The sequence below is a fragment of the Aquarana catesbeiana genome, linkage group LG12 (assembly GCF_042186555.1).
Source record: "Aquarana catesbeiana isolate 2022-GZ linkage group LG12, ASM4218655v1, whole genome shotgun sequence".
In the NCBI taxonomy this organism is placed as follows: domain Eukaryota; kingdom Metazoa; phylum Chordata; class Amphibia; order Anura; family Ranidae; genus Aquarana; species Aquarana catesbeiana.
The window spans coordinates 235,398,009-235,413,609 of record NC_133335.1 but is presented as its reverse complement, the minus strand read 5'-3'; the positions used below and the strand labels follow the sequence as shown (position 1 = coordinate 235,413,609).

The following is a 15,601-nucleotide window of genomic DNA, read 5'->3' as shown; positions in this document are numbered from 1 at the left end:
AATGGGCAGACTGGTTCCAGATGATAGAAAGGCGACAGTAACTCAAATAATCACTTGTGCTTGGGCTCAATACATAAGGAACTGTATTTACATGTCTGTTCTGCCTTGTGTTTTTATGTTCTCTAGTCATGGTGATGTGTGCACCACACTTTTTATATTAATAAATATGTTTCTATTTTTCTGATACTGTGCTACTCTTTTGTTGCCCGTTAAAGTCCCATAGTATATTTTTTGGGGGTGCTCTCCTTATACAATGGAATGGTTTAGATCAAAGCCTATCCATGTGTTAGAATGGCCCAGTCACAGTCCAGACCTAAATCACATTGAGAATCTGTGGCAAGACTTGAAAATTGCTGTTCACAGACGCTCTCCATCCAATCTGACAGAGCTTGAGATATTTTTGCAAAGAAGAAGAATGGGCAGAAATGTCCCTCTCTAGATGTGCAAAGCTGGTAGAGACATCCCCAAAAAGACTTGCAGCTGTAATTGCAGAAAAAGGAGGTTCTACAAAGTATTGACTCCGGGGGGCGCCATACAAATGTACCCCCCACACTTTTCACATATTTATTTGGAAAAAATGTTGAAAACCATTTATCATTTTCCTTCCACTTCACAATTATGTGTCACTTTGTGTTGGTCTATCACATAAAATCCCAATAAAATACATTTACGTTTTTGGTTGTAACATGACAAAGTGTGGAAAATGTCAAGGGGTATGAATACTTTTTCAAGGCCCCGTGTAGCACCATCCATCTGTATTTCAGAGATCGATTCCTGTCTCTTGGAGGAGCTGCCTACTTTTGTGGCTATTTTGGCCTTATTGTCGCACGGAGTAATAGGGAAGACTGTGTGGTTTATTTATACCCCTGTGATGCACAATACATTTGTGTTTTGTTTTTTTTTATGTCCCTTTTATGTGATTGGGTGTTATTTGCATAGTGAAGATTTACCTCATTTTTTTAGCTCTGGAGCAACTGTACTTGCAAAGTGCGCCGTCTATTTGCCTTTAGTAAATCCCCCCCTCGCCCCTCTCCTGCAATGATGTGACAAATGGCTGAGCCTGGCGTCTATGTTTATACCAATAGCTGACCCAAACAACATCTCAGGAAGGTTGAACCCTGGAAACTTATTGCACCGAGAGTTGTAGAGGAGGCGTCAGCCACTTGCCAAACGCAATACATACACTATATTATCAAAAGTATTGGGACGCCTGCCTTTACACGCACACGAGCTTTGATGGCATCCCCAGTCTTAGTCCGTAGGGTTCAATATGGAGTTGGCTCCGCCCTTTGCAGCTATAACAGCTTCAACTCTTCTGGGAAGGCCGTCCACAAGGTTTAGGAGTGTGTCTATGGGAATGTTTGACCATTCTTCCAGAAGAGCTTTTGTGAGGTCAGGCACTGATGTTGGACGAGAAGGCCTGGCTCGCAGTCTCCGCTCTAATTCATTCCAAAGGTGTTCTGTCAAGTTGAGGTCAGGACTCTGTGCAGGCCAGTCAAGCTCCTTCATCGCAAACTCGCTCATCCATGTCTTTATAGACCTTGCTTTGTGCACTGGTGTGCAGTCATGTTGGAACAGGAAGGGGCCATCCCCAAACTGTTCCCATGAAAGTGTCCAAAATGTCTTGGTATGCTGACACCTTAAGAGTTTCCTTCACTGGAACTAAGGGGCCAAACCCAACCCCTGAAAAACAAACCCCCGCACCATAATCCCCCCTCCACCAAATGATTTGGACCAGTGCACAAAGCAAGGTCCATAAAGACATGGATGAGCCAGTTTGGGGTGGAGGAACTTGACTGGCCTGCAAAGAGTCCTGACCTCAACCCAATAGAACACCTTTGGGATAAATTAGAGTGGAGACTGTGAGCCAGGCCTTCTCGTCCAACAAGTGCCTGAACTCACAAATGCTCTTCTGGAAGAATGGTCAAACATTCCCATAGACACCCTCCTAAACCTTGTGGACGGCCTTCCCAGAAGAGTTGAAGCTGTTATAGCTGCAAAGGGCGGAGCCAACTCAATATTGAACCCTACAGACTAAGACTGGGATGCCATTAAAGTTCATGTGTGTGTAAAGGTAGGCGTCCCAATACATTTGGTAGTATAGTGTACATTGTGATTTGAAAGTGGTTTACCAGGACTATGGCTGAAGACATCAGCCATGACCCCAGTACTGTTTTCTTTTCAGCAGGCGGTTGGCTTTTCTAATGATACCAGTCCGAGTGGCTCACGAGCTGCTGGAACGGTTCCCGAAGCAGCGGGAGGGGACTACCCTCCCCTCCCCTCCCACCACTCGCCGGTATTTCTCTTACTTACCGTTTCCGCCGCTTCGCCTCAAGAAGCGATCCAACAGTGCGGCTGGCCGCTCCCATAGGCGATCAAAGGGTTAGCACTCTTTGATCAACTCTATGGCCTTGGAGGACTGGAGCGACGTCATTACGTCACTTACGTCACTTACGTCATTTACGTTTCGGGCTGAAGGAAAATATTATTAATTTTTTTTAATATTTTGCTTGTAAAGGTAAAAAAAAGAGATTTGGGGTCTTTTTGACTTCCCAACTTCCCGGTCATTTCCGAGCTCACCAGAGTCATCGGTAAGCCCGGAACCGATCTGATGTAACCAATGGATAGGCAGGAATTCCAGTGAGGGCAAGATAGCCCTCGCTGGGCTCTATGCCCTTGGAGGACTGAAGCGACCTCCGACGTCACTTCCAGTTCTCCGGCTTAAAGAGTTTTTTTTTTTTTAAGTCAAAGTGTCCAAGAAAAAAAATTTTTTTCTTTTGCTCTTAAGGGTAAATGGGAGATTTGAGGTCTTTTTGACCCCCAGATCTCTCCATAAAGAGAACCTGTCATCCTTATTTCTATTATAAGAGATTACAAGAGATGTTTACATTTCTTGTAATAGGAATAAAAGTGATAAAAAAATGAAAGGGACAGTGTAAAAAAAATAAATAAAAAGTAAAATAAATAAAAAATAATAAAAAAAAAATAAAGCAAAGCGCCCCCATGCTCGTGCGCAGAAGTGAGCGCATACCTAAGTTGTGCGCACAACAGAATTCGCAACATACATGTGAGGTATCGCCGCGAACGTTAGCGCGAGAGCAACAATTGTAGTGCGGGGCCTCCTCTGTAACTCTAAACCGGTAACCTGTAAAAGCGTTTAAAGCGTCGCTCATGGAGATTTTTACATACCGTAGCTTGTCGCCACTCCACGAGAGTGCGCAATTTTAAAGCGTGACATGTTGGGTATCGATTCACTTGCCGTAACATCATCTTTCACATTATAACAAAAAATTAAGGCAACTATTGCTTTTTTTTTTATTATTTATTAAAGTGTATTTTTTTTCCTCAAAAAATTCCGCTGCACAAATACCGTGTGGCATAAAAAAAAAAATTGCACCACCGCCATGTTATTCTCCAGGGTCTCTGCTAAAAAAAAAAATAAAAAAAAAAAAAGTATAATGTTTGGGGGTTCTAAGTAATTTTCTAGCAAAAAATACTGATTTCTACTTGTAAACACAAAGCGTCAGAAGAGGGCGGGTGGTGAGGAGATAAGTCTGGAAGGGCTGATAGGACTTTTGCTGCTTATCTGAGCTCAGCACATGACAGGCGAGTGTTCGGAGGTAGTCACTGGCATTGGTGAGGAGGGTGACACAGCATCTGAAGACGGAGGTACCAGCAGTGGTGGGGGTGACACAGCACTCAGAGGGAGCAGAGCCAGGATGAAGGTGAAGAGCCCTCCACCACCCGGAGCCATGATGTACTCATTGCTGCTGCTCGCCCACATGACCCGTAAGTCTCTTCCTATTCTCTTTAAATGCAGCTGGAGGGAAATCGCATTGGTGCTTTTGCAATGTCAATGAGAGCGACATTGAGGTTGGATGGCAGCCCTGCAAAGGAGCAGCGCGGCTTGGTTGCGCGCGCGGGAACCTGTGCGATTTCCCCGTCATGGGGATGCACAGGAGTTTAGTGCAACGCAGGGGCGGACTGACCATTCGGGCACTCGGGCACTGCCCGAGGGCCCCATGCCACTAAGGGGCCCCATCAAGGTTGCCAGCGTCAATAAAACCAGGGACAGTATGTAAAAATCTGTGTTTTTTTTTTAAATCCCAAGATTTTAGCTGCCCCGCCTCTCCAGTACCTTTTGCGTGTGTGTATGTGTATTCTGTGTGTGTATACTGTGTGTGTGTATATTGTGTATACTGTGTGTGTATATTGTGTATACTGTGTGGCCCCATAATCTATTGCCTGGGGGTCCCATAATCTCTTATTGCCCGGGGGCCCCGTGAGTTGTCAGTCCGCCCCTGAGTGCAAGCCTCGTGCCAGCAAACCCATTAATGTTTATTGTGGTGGTCTCCAAATTGCGGCTTGGGGCTGAATGTGGCCCTTTTCTTGCCTTTGTCCAGCCCTTGGGGCACTATTCTTCCCACTGACACCAACAATGGGGCACTATTCCTCCCACTGACACCAATGATGGGGAACTATTCCTCCCACTGACACCAATGATGGGGAACTATTCCTCCCACTGACACCAATGATGGGGAACTATTCCTCCCACTGACACCAATGATGGGGAACTATTCCTCCCACTGACATTAATGATGGGGCACTATTCCTCCCACTGACACCAATGATGGGGAACTATTCCTCCCACTGACACCAATGATGGGGAACTATTCCTCCCACTGACACCAATGATGGGGAACTATTCCTCCCACTGACATTAATGATGGGGAACTATTCCTCCCACTGACACCAATGATGGGGAACTATTCCTCCCACTGACACCAATGATGGGGCAAAATTCCTGCCAATGACACCAATGATGGGGCACTATTCCTTCAACTGACACCAATGATGGGGCACTATTCCTCCCACTGACACCAATGATGGGGAACTATTCCTCCCACTGACACCAAAGATGGGGAACTATTCCTCCCACTGATACCAATGATGGGGAACTATTCCTCCCACTGACACCAATGATGGGGAACTATTCCTCCCACTGACACCAATGATGGGGAACTATTCCTCCCACTGACACCAATGATGGGGAACTATTCCTCCCACTGACACCAATGATGGGGCACTATTCCTCCCACTGACACCAATGATGGGGAACTATTCCTCCCACTGACACCAAAGATGGGGAACTATTCCTCCCACTGATACCAATGATGGGGAACTATTCCTCCCACTGACACCAATGATGGGGAACTATTCCTCCCACTGACACCAATGATGGGGCAAAATTCCTGCCAATGACACCAATGATGGGGCACTATTCCTTCAACTGACACCAATGATGGGGCACTATTCCTCCCACTGACACCAACGATGGGGAACTATTCCTCCCACTGACACCAATGATGGGGAACTATTCCTCCCACTGACACCAATGATGGGGAACTATTCCTCCCACTGACACCAATGATGGGGCACTATTCCTTCCACTGACACCAATAATAGGGCACTTTTTGAATTTCAGAAGATGGTTATATTCATTCTATTTTCTTCTATTCTATTCTAGCCTACTGTTTTTCTATTATATTCCTTTCTATTCTCTTACTTTCTATTCTATTCTAATTTATTCTATTTGAAAATTTTAATTTTGGAAGATGGTTATATTATTGCTATTTTTTTTATTCTATTCTACTCTATTGACTATTTTATTCGTTTTTTCTATTCTATTCTATTCTCTTATTTTCTGTCCCTTTATTTTCTATTCTATTTCATTCTATTCTTGTTTTCGGATTCCATTCAAATGCGAATGTCAGAATAATTTTGGATTAAATTAGTTACTAGTAATTCGGAAATTAGGATACATCTGAATTTTCTTAATAACGAAAAATGTGTCCGAATTTGGATTCGGAAACCAAACGAACCGCACATGTCTAAGTTCTAACAAAGAACGATGGTTACTGATTGGTTGTCTTACTTTTCCTTTCCTAGTTGCTGTCACGGCCAGCACAACCTTCACAGCTGGAGTCACCCCGGAGTCTCCGCAGAGCTTCACCCATGCAGGTAAGAGACCTTTCCCGAGTGGAGGTCGTTTATGAAAGAATGACACATTTACAGGAAAAAAATGTTATGTATTTATTTGAGGAGAATTGATCGCCGGCGGGCATCTGCCAATCAGAATCATAGTACAGCTTTATCTGTTATAGATCAATCTTTGATGATTCGTTTGTATTCCCTCCCTGTCAGAGGTGAATTGTCGGGCTGGAAAGCTCACACAGAGGATGCCTTATCTCCATCCTGAGATTACTGATTAGGAAAGCGGACAGCAGGGAGGAGTCACTGGTTGTTAGGACGCCAGCGGGTGCCGCCTCCTAGCAACCAACAGAAATCGCAGGCAAAAATGCATTCCAGCAAATTTTTGATGTGTTTTGCCTGATGCAGATTAAAAACGCACCGGACTTTGTGTATTATTTTATGTTACATTGTTTATCATTTTAGATTTGTTTTTCTACTATTTTATGGTACATTTTTTTAGAGCTTAGATCTTCTTTAAGTAGTATTTTATATTACATTTTTTTTATCATTTTAGATCCTCTTTGTGTACTATTTTATGTCCCATTGTTTATCATTTTTAGATCTTCTTTGTGTACTATTTTTTTATTACATTGTTTATCACTTTAGATCTTATTTGTGTCCTCGTATATAGTTACATTGTTTATTATTTTAGATCCTCCTTGTGTTCTCTTATATGTTAAATTGTTTATAGCTTTAGATCCCCTTTTGTTTACTATGTTGTATCACATTCTTTGTTTGTTTTATTTATTCATTTTTTTCCTTTTTTTTTTTTCTTTCTCTTAGCTAGTTTCCTGCAGTCTATTAGCACCTATTTCTCCCCTATATATTGTTTTTTTTTAATTTTTTTTTTTAATGTTTTTATTTTTTTTCTTGCCATTGACGTTGATTCGCAACTATGCACATACTTTGGGAATATGCCAGTATCGGTCCTCATGATGTTCTAACACTTTGCTTTTAAAATCATTTGTTCTCAACATCAACTTGTATTGTGTGTATCGGTGGCGGCCCGTGCAGTGTGGGCGCACGGGAGCCGCCCTCCCCATTCATGGGCCGGGCCTCTTTCAGGACGCCGGACACATGGATTCCTATGGCGGGGGTGGTAGGGGGTGGTACTTTTATTGAAGCACCTGATTAGAGCCAGAGGCTCTAATAGGCTTCAAAATAGGGTGGGCTTGGGGCGCAGAGTGTGTGCCCTGATCCCACCCAATCGTGTGGCCATAGTGAATAAATTTTCGCTATTTTCACACTAACCTTTCTCCCCGCCAATCAGGAGGCAGGGCGTCAGACCTGTTTCTTGATTGGCCAAAGCGGCAGGCCACCCTATTGGATGCCTGGCGCTTAGGAAGAGGAGCGGAGGAGACACACTGGAGCGGAGGTCGCCGCCGCCCTGGTACATTGGTGAGGAGCTGCTGCGGTAAGTCCCCTCCCTCTGTCAGAGCCGCACGCGGGGTTCGGGGGAGTGCTGCCAGAGCTGCGAGAACCCTGCGAGTGGGGGGGGGGGTCGGTGGGCACAGTGGCTGCATATACTGGGCACAAGTGGCTGCATTTGACGGGCACAAGTGGCTGCATTTGATGGGCACAGGTGGCTGCATTTGATGGGCACAGGTGGCTGCATTTGATGGGCAAAAGTGGCTGCATTTGATGGGCACAAGTGGCTGCATTTGACGGGCACAAGTGGCTGCATTTGATGGGCACAAGTGGCTGCATTTGATGGGCACAAGTGGCTGCATTTGATGGGCACAAGTGGCTGCATTTGATGGGCACAAGTGGCTGTGTTTGATGGGCACAATGGCTGCATATGATGGGCACTAGTGGCTGCATATGATGGGCACAAATGGCTACATATGATGGGCACAAGTGGCTGCATTTGACGGGCACAAGTGGCTGCATTTGATGGGCACAAGTGGCTGCATTTGATGGGCACAAGTGGCTGCATTTGATGGGCACAAGTGGCTGCATTTGATGGGCACAAGTGGCTGTGTTTGATGGGCACAATGGCTGCATATGATGGGCACAAGTGGCTGCATATGATGGGCACAGGTGGCTGCATATAATGGGCACAGGTGGCTGCATATGATGGGCACAAGTGGCTGCATATGATGGGCACAAATGGCTGCATATGATGGGCACAAATGGCTACATATGATGGGCACAAGTGGCTGCATATGATAGGCACAAGTGGCTGCATTTGATGGGAACAATGGCTGCAATTGATGGGCACAGTGAGGCTGCAATTGATGGGGGGGGGGGGGTCCTATCTCTCCCTGTTTTCCTTGATTGGGGGGGTTCAGTATTTTTCAGTTTGTTTGCGCCCCCCCAAAAAATTTTGAGCACCAGCCGCCACTGGTGTGTATACATATATACTGTACATGTTTTCTATTATTTTGTGTATGTTGTTGTAACTATACAATGATTTTGACTGATGTGTCGAGTTTGCTCCGAGTTCATTTGGTGTATCAGATTTTTATTTCTGGCTGTGGATTTGGACCGAACTCTTTACATCAGATTTGAGTGTAAGACAAGTACTCTGTATTCTAGCCGGGTTTTCTTAGTAACACCAGCTGAGTACTAATTTTAATTGGTTAGTTCACCTGTAACCTAATGATGTCACATTAGAACAGTATATATATATATATAGGTGATTGTGGTGACTAGCTCCAATAGGTAACGACTAAGCGCTAACATTTGCCCGAAGCTCGTCTACCGCTTTGTCCCCTGCTCCATCTGTTAACCACTTGTCATGTGAATGAAGCTTCAATAAAAGGATTTTTGGAAGTGCAGCCGTCCGGAATTATTTCCTTGTGTTACACAGCATGCGAGACTCACTCACCTGGAGCGGCTTTTCTTGTTACATTGTTTGTAGTTTTAGGTCTTATGCACACTGGACGTTTTTACAGCGGTTGTTTTTGTCTTCAGGCGTTTTTGTTTTTTTTTTTGTCCTGCAGGCAGTAAACTCTCCAGCCTGTTATCCTTTGTGTACACATAGGCTGTTATCAGCATTTTTTTGGAAGGGGTGTTTTCTGGCTAAAAAAAAACAAAAAAAAAACAGAACTAGTAAGAGGAGTTTTTCAGCTGTAAAAACGCACTAACACTGATAAAAGCTTAAAAATGCTGAAAAACGCAAAAGTTAAAAAACACAGCTATTCGGCATTTATCAGTGTTTTTGAAGCATAACCTTTTGTTGGAGTTTAGTTTTGCTAAAAAAAAAAAATGCTTACAGCTAAAAAACGCTGAAAAACTATGTGTACAAAAGCCCACCAACACAGACTCTAATGGAGGTCTATTGGGTCTCCTCATTTTTTTCTTCTTACTTTCTCACAGACAGACATACGGACGAGACTTCTGCGCACATTCCAGCTACTTCTAAAGTCCTGGGAACTTCTGCCCCCCATACAGGTAAGAGAGAGACTTCTGATGGGTCATAGACGTCCCTGAAAGGACGACATTGGGTTTGGGGGAAAAAAATGGTTATATTTAATCGGTACATTGTTTGAATCATGGAGGTGTACTCAACATAGGTGTGCACACAGGGTGTGCCGGTTGTGCCTGGGCACACCCTGTGCGGTACCGATTTCCCCTGCTTTCTGGCACCCCCTGTCTCCCCCCCCCTCCCCTTTTCTGTGCTGCCAGCTTCCCTCCTCTCCCTCCGGCTGCTTCTGGGGTAGTTCCACGATTGAGTGCGGGCGAAGGGGCCGGTAAATATTCCATTTAATGGTCCCTTCCTTTTCTGAATGAACACAAAGAGCGATCTGCATCGGTCAATCCTGTGTTCATTCTTAAAGCGAAGTTCCGCCAAATTCTTTTTTTTTTTTTTTAAAGTCAACAGCTACAAATACTGCAGCTGCTGACTTTTAAAATACCCCACCCTGTTCTCCCTTCCACCTGGCTGCAACCACTCTGTCCTCCCTTCCACCTGGCCGCAACCACTCTGTCCTCCCTTCCACCTGGCTTTTCCCACCCTGTACTCCCTTCCACCTGGCTGCAACCACTCTGTCCTCCCTTCCACCTGGCTGCATCCACCCTGTGCTCCCTTCCACCTGGCTGCAACCACTCTGTCCTCCCTTCCACCTGGCTGCATCCACCCTGTGCTCCCTTCCACCTAGCTGCAACCACTCTGTCCTCCCTTTCACCTGGCTGCAACCACTCTGTCCTCCCTTCCACCTGGCTGCAACCACTCTGTCCTTCCTTCCACCTGGCCGCAACCACTCTGTCCTCCCTTCCACCTGGCTTTTCCCACCCTGTACTCCCTTCCACCTGGATGCTCCCACTCTGTCCTCTCTTCCACCTGGCTGCAACCACTCTGTCCTCCCTTCCACCTGGCTGCAACCACTCTGTCCTTCCTTCCACCTGGCCGCAACCACTCTGTCCTTCCTTCCACCTGGTTGCTCCCACCCTGTGCTCCCTTCAACCTGGCTGCATCAACCCTGTGCTCCCTTCCACCTGGCTGCTCACACTCTGTCCTCTCTTCCACCTGGCTGCAACCACTCTGTCCTCCCTTCCACCTGGCTTTTCCCACCCTGTACTCCCTTCCACTTGGCTGCATCCACCCTGTGCTCCCTTCCACCTGGCTGCTCCCACCCTGTGCTCCCTTCCACCTGGCTGCTCCCACCCTGTGCTCCCTTCCACCTGGCTGCTCACACTCTGTCCTCCCTTCCACCTGGCTGCAGCCACCCTGTGCTCCCTTCCACCTGGCTGCATCTACCCTGTGCTCCCTTCCACCTGGCTACATCTACCCTGTGCTCCCTTCCACCTGGCTGCATCTACCCTGTGCTCCCTTCCACCTGGCTGCTCCCACGCTGTCCTCCCCTCCACCTGGCGGCTCCCACCCAGTCCTCCCTTCCACCCAGGTGCTCCCACTCGCGTTTTTAGGAGAAGCTAGTGCCCCAAAGAGCTCAAAAAAGCTCAAAAGAGCTCAAAAGAGCTCAAAAAAGCTCAAAGAAGCTCAAAATTTCACAAAAACGTTTGTTCCAGCTTTTTGTCTTGTTTATACAGTGGATAAGAAAATCCTATCTAGGAGGGTTTGGGGGGGGGGGAGCTGAAATAAAAGGTCAAATGCCTGTAAAAGTAGCTTTTTTTTTGTTTGAGCTGCAGTGTGCACGAGCCCTTAAGCTGGCCATACATGTATTAAAATTTGTCCGGTTCAGCATGGGCACCCTGGTTAGAGTTGCCACCTTTTCTTCAAGCCAAACCTGAACAGTTTAGTGACACACGGACATTTTTTTTTTCATAGTATACACTATAGGATTATAAAAAACACCTTTTGGGTGTGGCCAAATTGCTCTTACTGACATCATCACCCCCCCCCCAGTCATTTCGAACCTGCCCCCCCGGGCAACCATCTGCAGCTCCGAACGGCAACAGATTTGTGGGTGACTTGGGGAACCACAGCCCGGTCTGGATAATGTGTCCGGGTTTTCAGGCAGACTGAAACCCGGACACATAACTCAAAACCCGGACTGTCCGGGTGAATTCGGCATTTATCAGTGTTTTTGAAGCATAAGCTTTTGTTGGAGTTTAGTTTTGCTAAAAAAAAATGCTTACAGCTAGAAAACGCTAAAAAACTATGTGTACAAAGGTCCAGCAACACAGACTCTAATGGAGGTCTATTGGGTCACCTCATTCTTCTCTTCTTACTTTCTCAGACAGACATACGGACGCGACTTCTGCGCACATTCCAGCTACTTCTAAAGTCCTGGGAACTTCTGCCCCCCATACAGGTAAGAGAGATACTTCTGATGGGTCATAGACGTCCCTGAAAGACGACATGGGTTTGGGGGAAAAAAATGGTTATATTTAATCGGTACATTGTTTGAATCATGTAGGTGTACTCAACATAGGTGTGCACACAGGGTGTGCCGGTTGTGCCTGGGCACACCCTGTGCGGTACCGATTTCCCCTGCTTTCTGGCACCCCCTGTCTCCCCCCCCCTCCCCTTTTCTGTGCTGCCAGCTTCCCTCCTCTCCCTCCGGCTGCTTCTGGGGTAGTTCCACGATTGAGTGCGGGCGAAGGGGCCGGTAAATATTTCATTTAATGGTCCCTTCCTTTTCTGAATGAACACAAAGAGCGATCTGCATCGGTCAATCCTGTGTTCATTCTTAAAGCGAAGTGCCTGGGCACACCCTGTGCGGTACTGATTCCCGTGCTCCCTTCCACCTGACTGCATCCACCCTGTGCTCCCTTCCACCTTGCTGCATCCACCCTGTGCTCCCTTCCACCTTGCTGCATCCACCCTGTGCTCCCTTCCACCTGGCTGCTCCCACCCTGTGCTCCCTTCCACCTGGCTGCTCCCACTCTGTCCTCCCTTCCACCTGGCTGCAACCACTTTGTCCTCCCTTCCACCTGGCTGCTCCCACTCTGTCCTCCCTTTCACCTGGCTGCAACCACTCTGTCCTCTCTTCCACCTGGCTGCAACCACTCTGTCCTCCCTTCCACCTGGCTTTTCCCACCCCATGCTCCCTACCACTTGGCTGCAACCACTCTGTCCTCCCTTCCACCTGGCTTTTCCCACCCCGTGCTCCCTTCCACTTGGCTGCATCCACCCTGTGCTCCCTTCCACCTGGCTGCTCCCACCCTGTGCTCCCTTCCACCTGGCTGCTCCCACCCTGTGCTCCCTTCCACCTGGCTGCATCCACCCTGTGCTCCCTTCCACCTGGCTGCATCCACCCTGTGCTCCCTTCCACCTGGCTGCATCCACCCTGCCCTCCCTTCCACCTGGCTGCATCCACCCTGCCCTCCCTTCCACCTGGCTGCATCCACCCTGTGCTCCCTTCTACCTGGCTGCATCTACCTTGTGCTCCCTTCCACCTGGCTGCATCTACCCTGTGCTCCCTTCCACCTGGCTGCTCCCACCCAGTCCTCCCCTCCACCCGGCTGCTCCCACTCGCGTTTTTAGGAGAAGCTAGTGCCCCAAAGAGCTCAAAAGAGCTCAAAAAAGCTCAAAGAAGCTCAAAATTTCACAAAAACGTTTGTTCCAGCTTTTTGTCTTGTTTATACAGTGGATAAGAAAATCCTATCTAGGAGGGTTTGGGGGGGGGGCTGAAATAAAAGGTCAAATGTCTGTATAAGCAGCTTTTTTTTGTTTGAGCTGCAGTGTGCACGAGCCCTTAAGCTGGCCATACATGTATTAAAATTTGTCCGGTTCAGCATGGGCACCCTGGTTAGAGTTGCCACCTTTTCTTCAAGCCAAACCTGAACAGTTTAGTGACACACGGACATTTTTTTTTTTCGTAGTATACACTATAGGATTATAAAAAACACCTTTTGGGTGTGGCCAAATTGCTCTTACTGACATCATCACCCCCCCCCCGTCATATCGAACCTGCCCCCCGGGCAGCCGCCTGCAGCTCCGAATGGCAACAGATTTGTGGGTGACTATTTCGGTTACTTGGGAAGCCACAGCCCGGTCTGGATAATGTGTCTGGGTTTTCAGGCAGACTGAAACCCAGACACATAATTCAAAACCCGGACTGTCCGGGTGAATCCTGGACAGGTGGCAACCCTAACCCCTGGTTCTACAGAAGTTGATCTACCAATCGACTTCTGTACATCCAGCCTCTATAATAAATGTTGCTCGGTCAATGCTGCTGGTTGTAGCCGGCAGCGCTGATCTTTGCATTGTGATGGCGGGGAGGTTTCCTCACCGTCAGAACACAATAGCTCAGCGGGAGTGAATCCCCCCCATTCACTTCCAATGAAACCGACCCATCTACTACCAGCTTTAGATCCTCTATTCAGTCTATGTTGTTAGTTTGCCTCTTAGTCCCGATGAAGGGAGTTTTGAGCCCCTGAAACATGTTGATTTTTTTTTTTTTTTTAACCTCTTGGGAAAAATATAACTTTTTCCCGACTCACATTTGATGGGCACAAGTGGCTGCATATACTGGGCACAAGTGACTGCATTTGATGGGCACAATGGCTGCATATGATGGGCACAAGTGGCTGCATATGATGGGCACAAGTGGCTGCATATGATGGGCACAGTGGCTGCATTTGATGGGCACAAGTGGCTGCATATGATGGGCACAGTGGCTGCGTTTGATGGGCACAAGTGGCTGCATATGATGGGCACAGTGGCTGCATTTGATGGGCACAATGGCTGCATTTGATGGGCACAGTGAGGCTGCAATTGATGGGGGGGGGGTCCAATCCCTCCTCCTCTTCCTTGATTGGTGGGGGGTTGAGTATTTTTTCAGGTTGTTTGCGCCCCCCCAAAAATGTTGAGCACCAGCCGCCGCTGGTGTGTATACATATATACTGTACATGTTTTCTATTATTTTGTGTATGTTGTTGTAACTATACAATGATTTTGACTGATGTGTCGAGTTTGCTCCGAGTTCAATTGGGGTATCAGATTTTTTTTTTCTGGCAGTGGATTTGGATCGAACTTTTTACATCAGATTTGAGTGTAAGTACCGTGTATTCTAGCCGGGTTTTCTTTGTTAAACCAGCAAAGTACTAATTTTAAATGGTTAGTTCACCTGTAACCTAATGATGTCACATTAGAGCAGTATATATATATATATAGGTGATTGTGGTGACTAGTTCCAATAGGTAACGACTAAGCGCTAACATTTGCCCGAAGCTCGTCTACCGCTTTGTCCCCTGCTCCATCTGTTAACCACTTGTCATATGAAGCTTCAATAAAAGGATTTTTGGAAGTGCAGCCGTCCGGAATTATTTCCTTGTGTTATGCAGCATGCGAGACTCACTCACCTGGAGCGGCTTTTCTTGTTACATTGTTTGTAGTTTTAGGTCTTATGCACACTGGACGTTTTCTGGCTGAAAAAAAAAAAACAGAACTAGTAAGGAGTTTTTCAGCTGTAAAAACGCAAAGATAACTCTGATAAAAGCTGAAAAACGCTGAAAAACGCAAAGAATAAAAAACACAGCTATTCGGCATTTATCAGTGTTTTTGAAGCATAACCTTTTGTTGGAGTTTAGTTTTGCTAAAAAAAAAATGCTTACAGCTAGAAAACGCTGAAAAACTATGTGTACAAAGGTCCAGCAACACAGACTCTAATGGAGGTCTATTGGGTCACCTCATTCTTCTCTTCTTACTTTCTCAGACAGACATACGGACGCGACTTCTGCGCACATTCCAGCTACTTCTAAAGTCCTGGGAACTTCTGCCCCCCATACAGGTAAGAGAGAGACTTCTGATGGGTCATAGACGTCCCTGAAAGGACGACATGGGTTTGGGGGAAAAAAAATGGTTATATTTAATCGGTACATTGTTTGAATCATGTAGGTGTACTCAACATAGGTGTGCACACAGGATGTGCCGGTTGTGCCTGGGCACACCCTGTGCGGTACCGATTCCCGTGCTCCCTTCCACCTGACTGCATCCACCCTGTGCTCCCTTCCACCTGGCTGCATCCACCCTGTGCTCCCTTCCACCTGGCTGCATCCACCCTGTGCTCCCTTCCACCTGGCTGCATCCACCCTGTGCTCCCTTCCACCTTGCTGCATCCACCCTGTGCTCCCTTCCACCTGGCTGCATCCACCCTGTGCTCCCTTCCACCTTGCTGCTCCCACTCGCGTTTTTAGGAGAAGCTAGTATTCCAAGGAG

At 46.9% G+C, this 15,601-nt stretch overlaps 1 protein-coding gene across 7 annotated transcripts in view; it reads left to right on the top strand.

Moving 5' to 3' along the window:
• Positions 1–3,194: 3,194 nt before the first annotated feature.
• The window catches only part of LOC141113678 (uncharacterized), a 37,369-nt gene continuing 24,962 nt past the window's right edge, over positions 3,195–15,601 (top strand). Inside the window, exons 1-5 of one of the 7 annotated variants that reach the window (XM_073606926.1) lie at positions 3,195–3,789; positions 5,950–6,021; positions 9,355–9,429; positions 11,676–11,750; positions 15,099–15,173. In XM_073606926.1, the coding sequence (XP_073463027.1) occupies positions 3,600–3,789; positions 5,950–6,021; positions 9,355–9,429; positions 11,676–11,750; positions 15,099–15,173 (487 nt within the window). In that variant the 5' untranslated portion in view covers positions 3,195–3,599. The remainder of the gene's footprint in view (positions 3,790–5,949; positions 6,022–9,354; positions 9,430–11,675; positions 11,751–15,098; positions 15,174–15,601) is intronic. The other 6 variants (XM_073606925.1, XM_073606929.1, XM_073606928.1 and 3 more) reach the window with 6 other exon arrangements.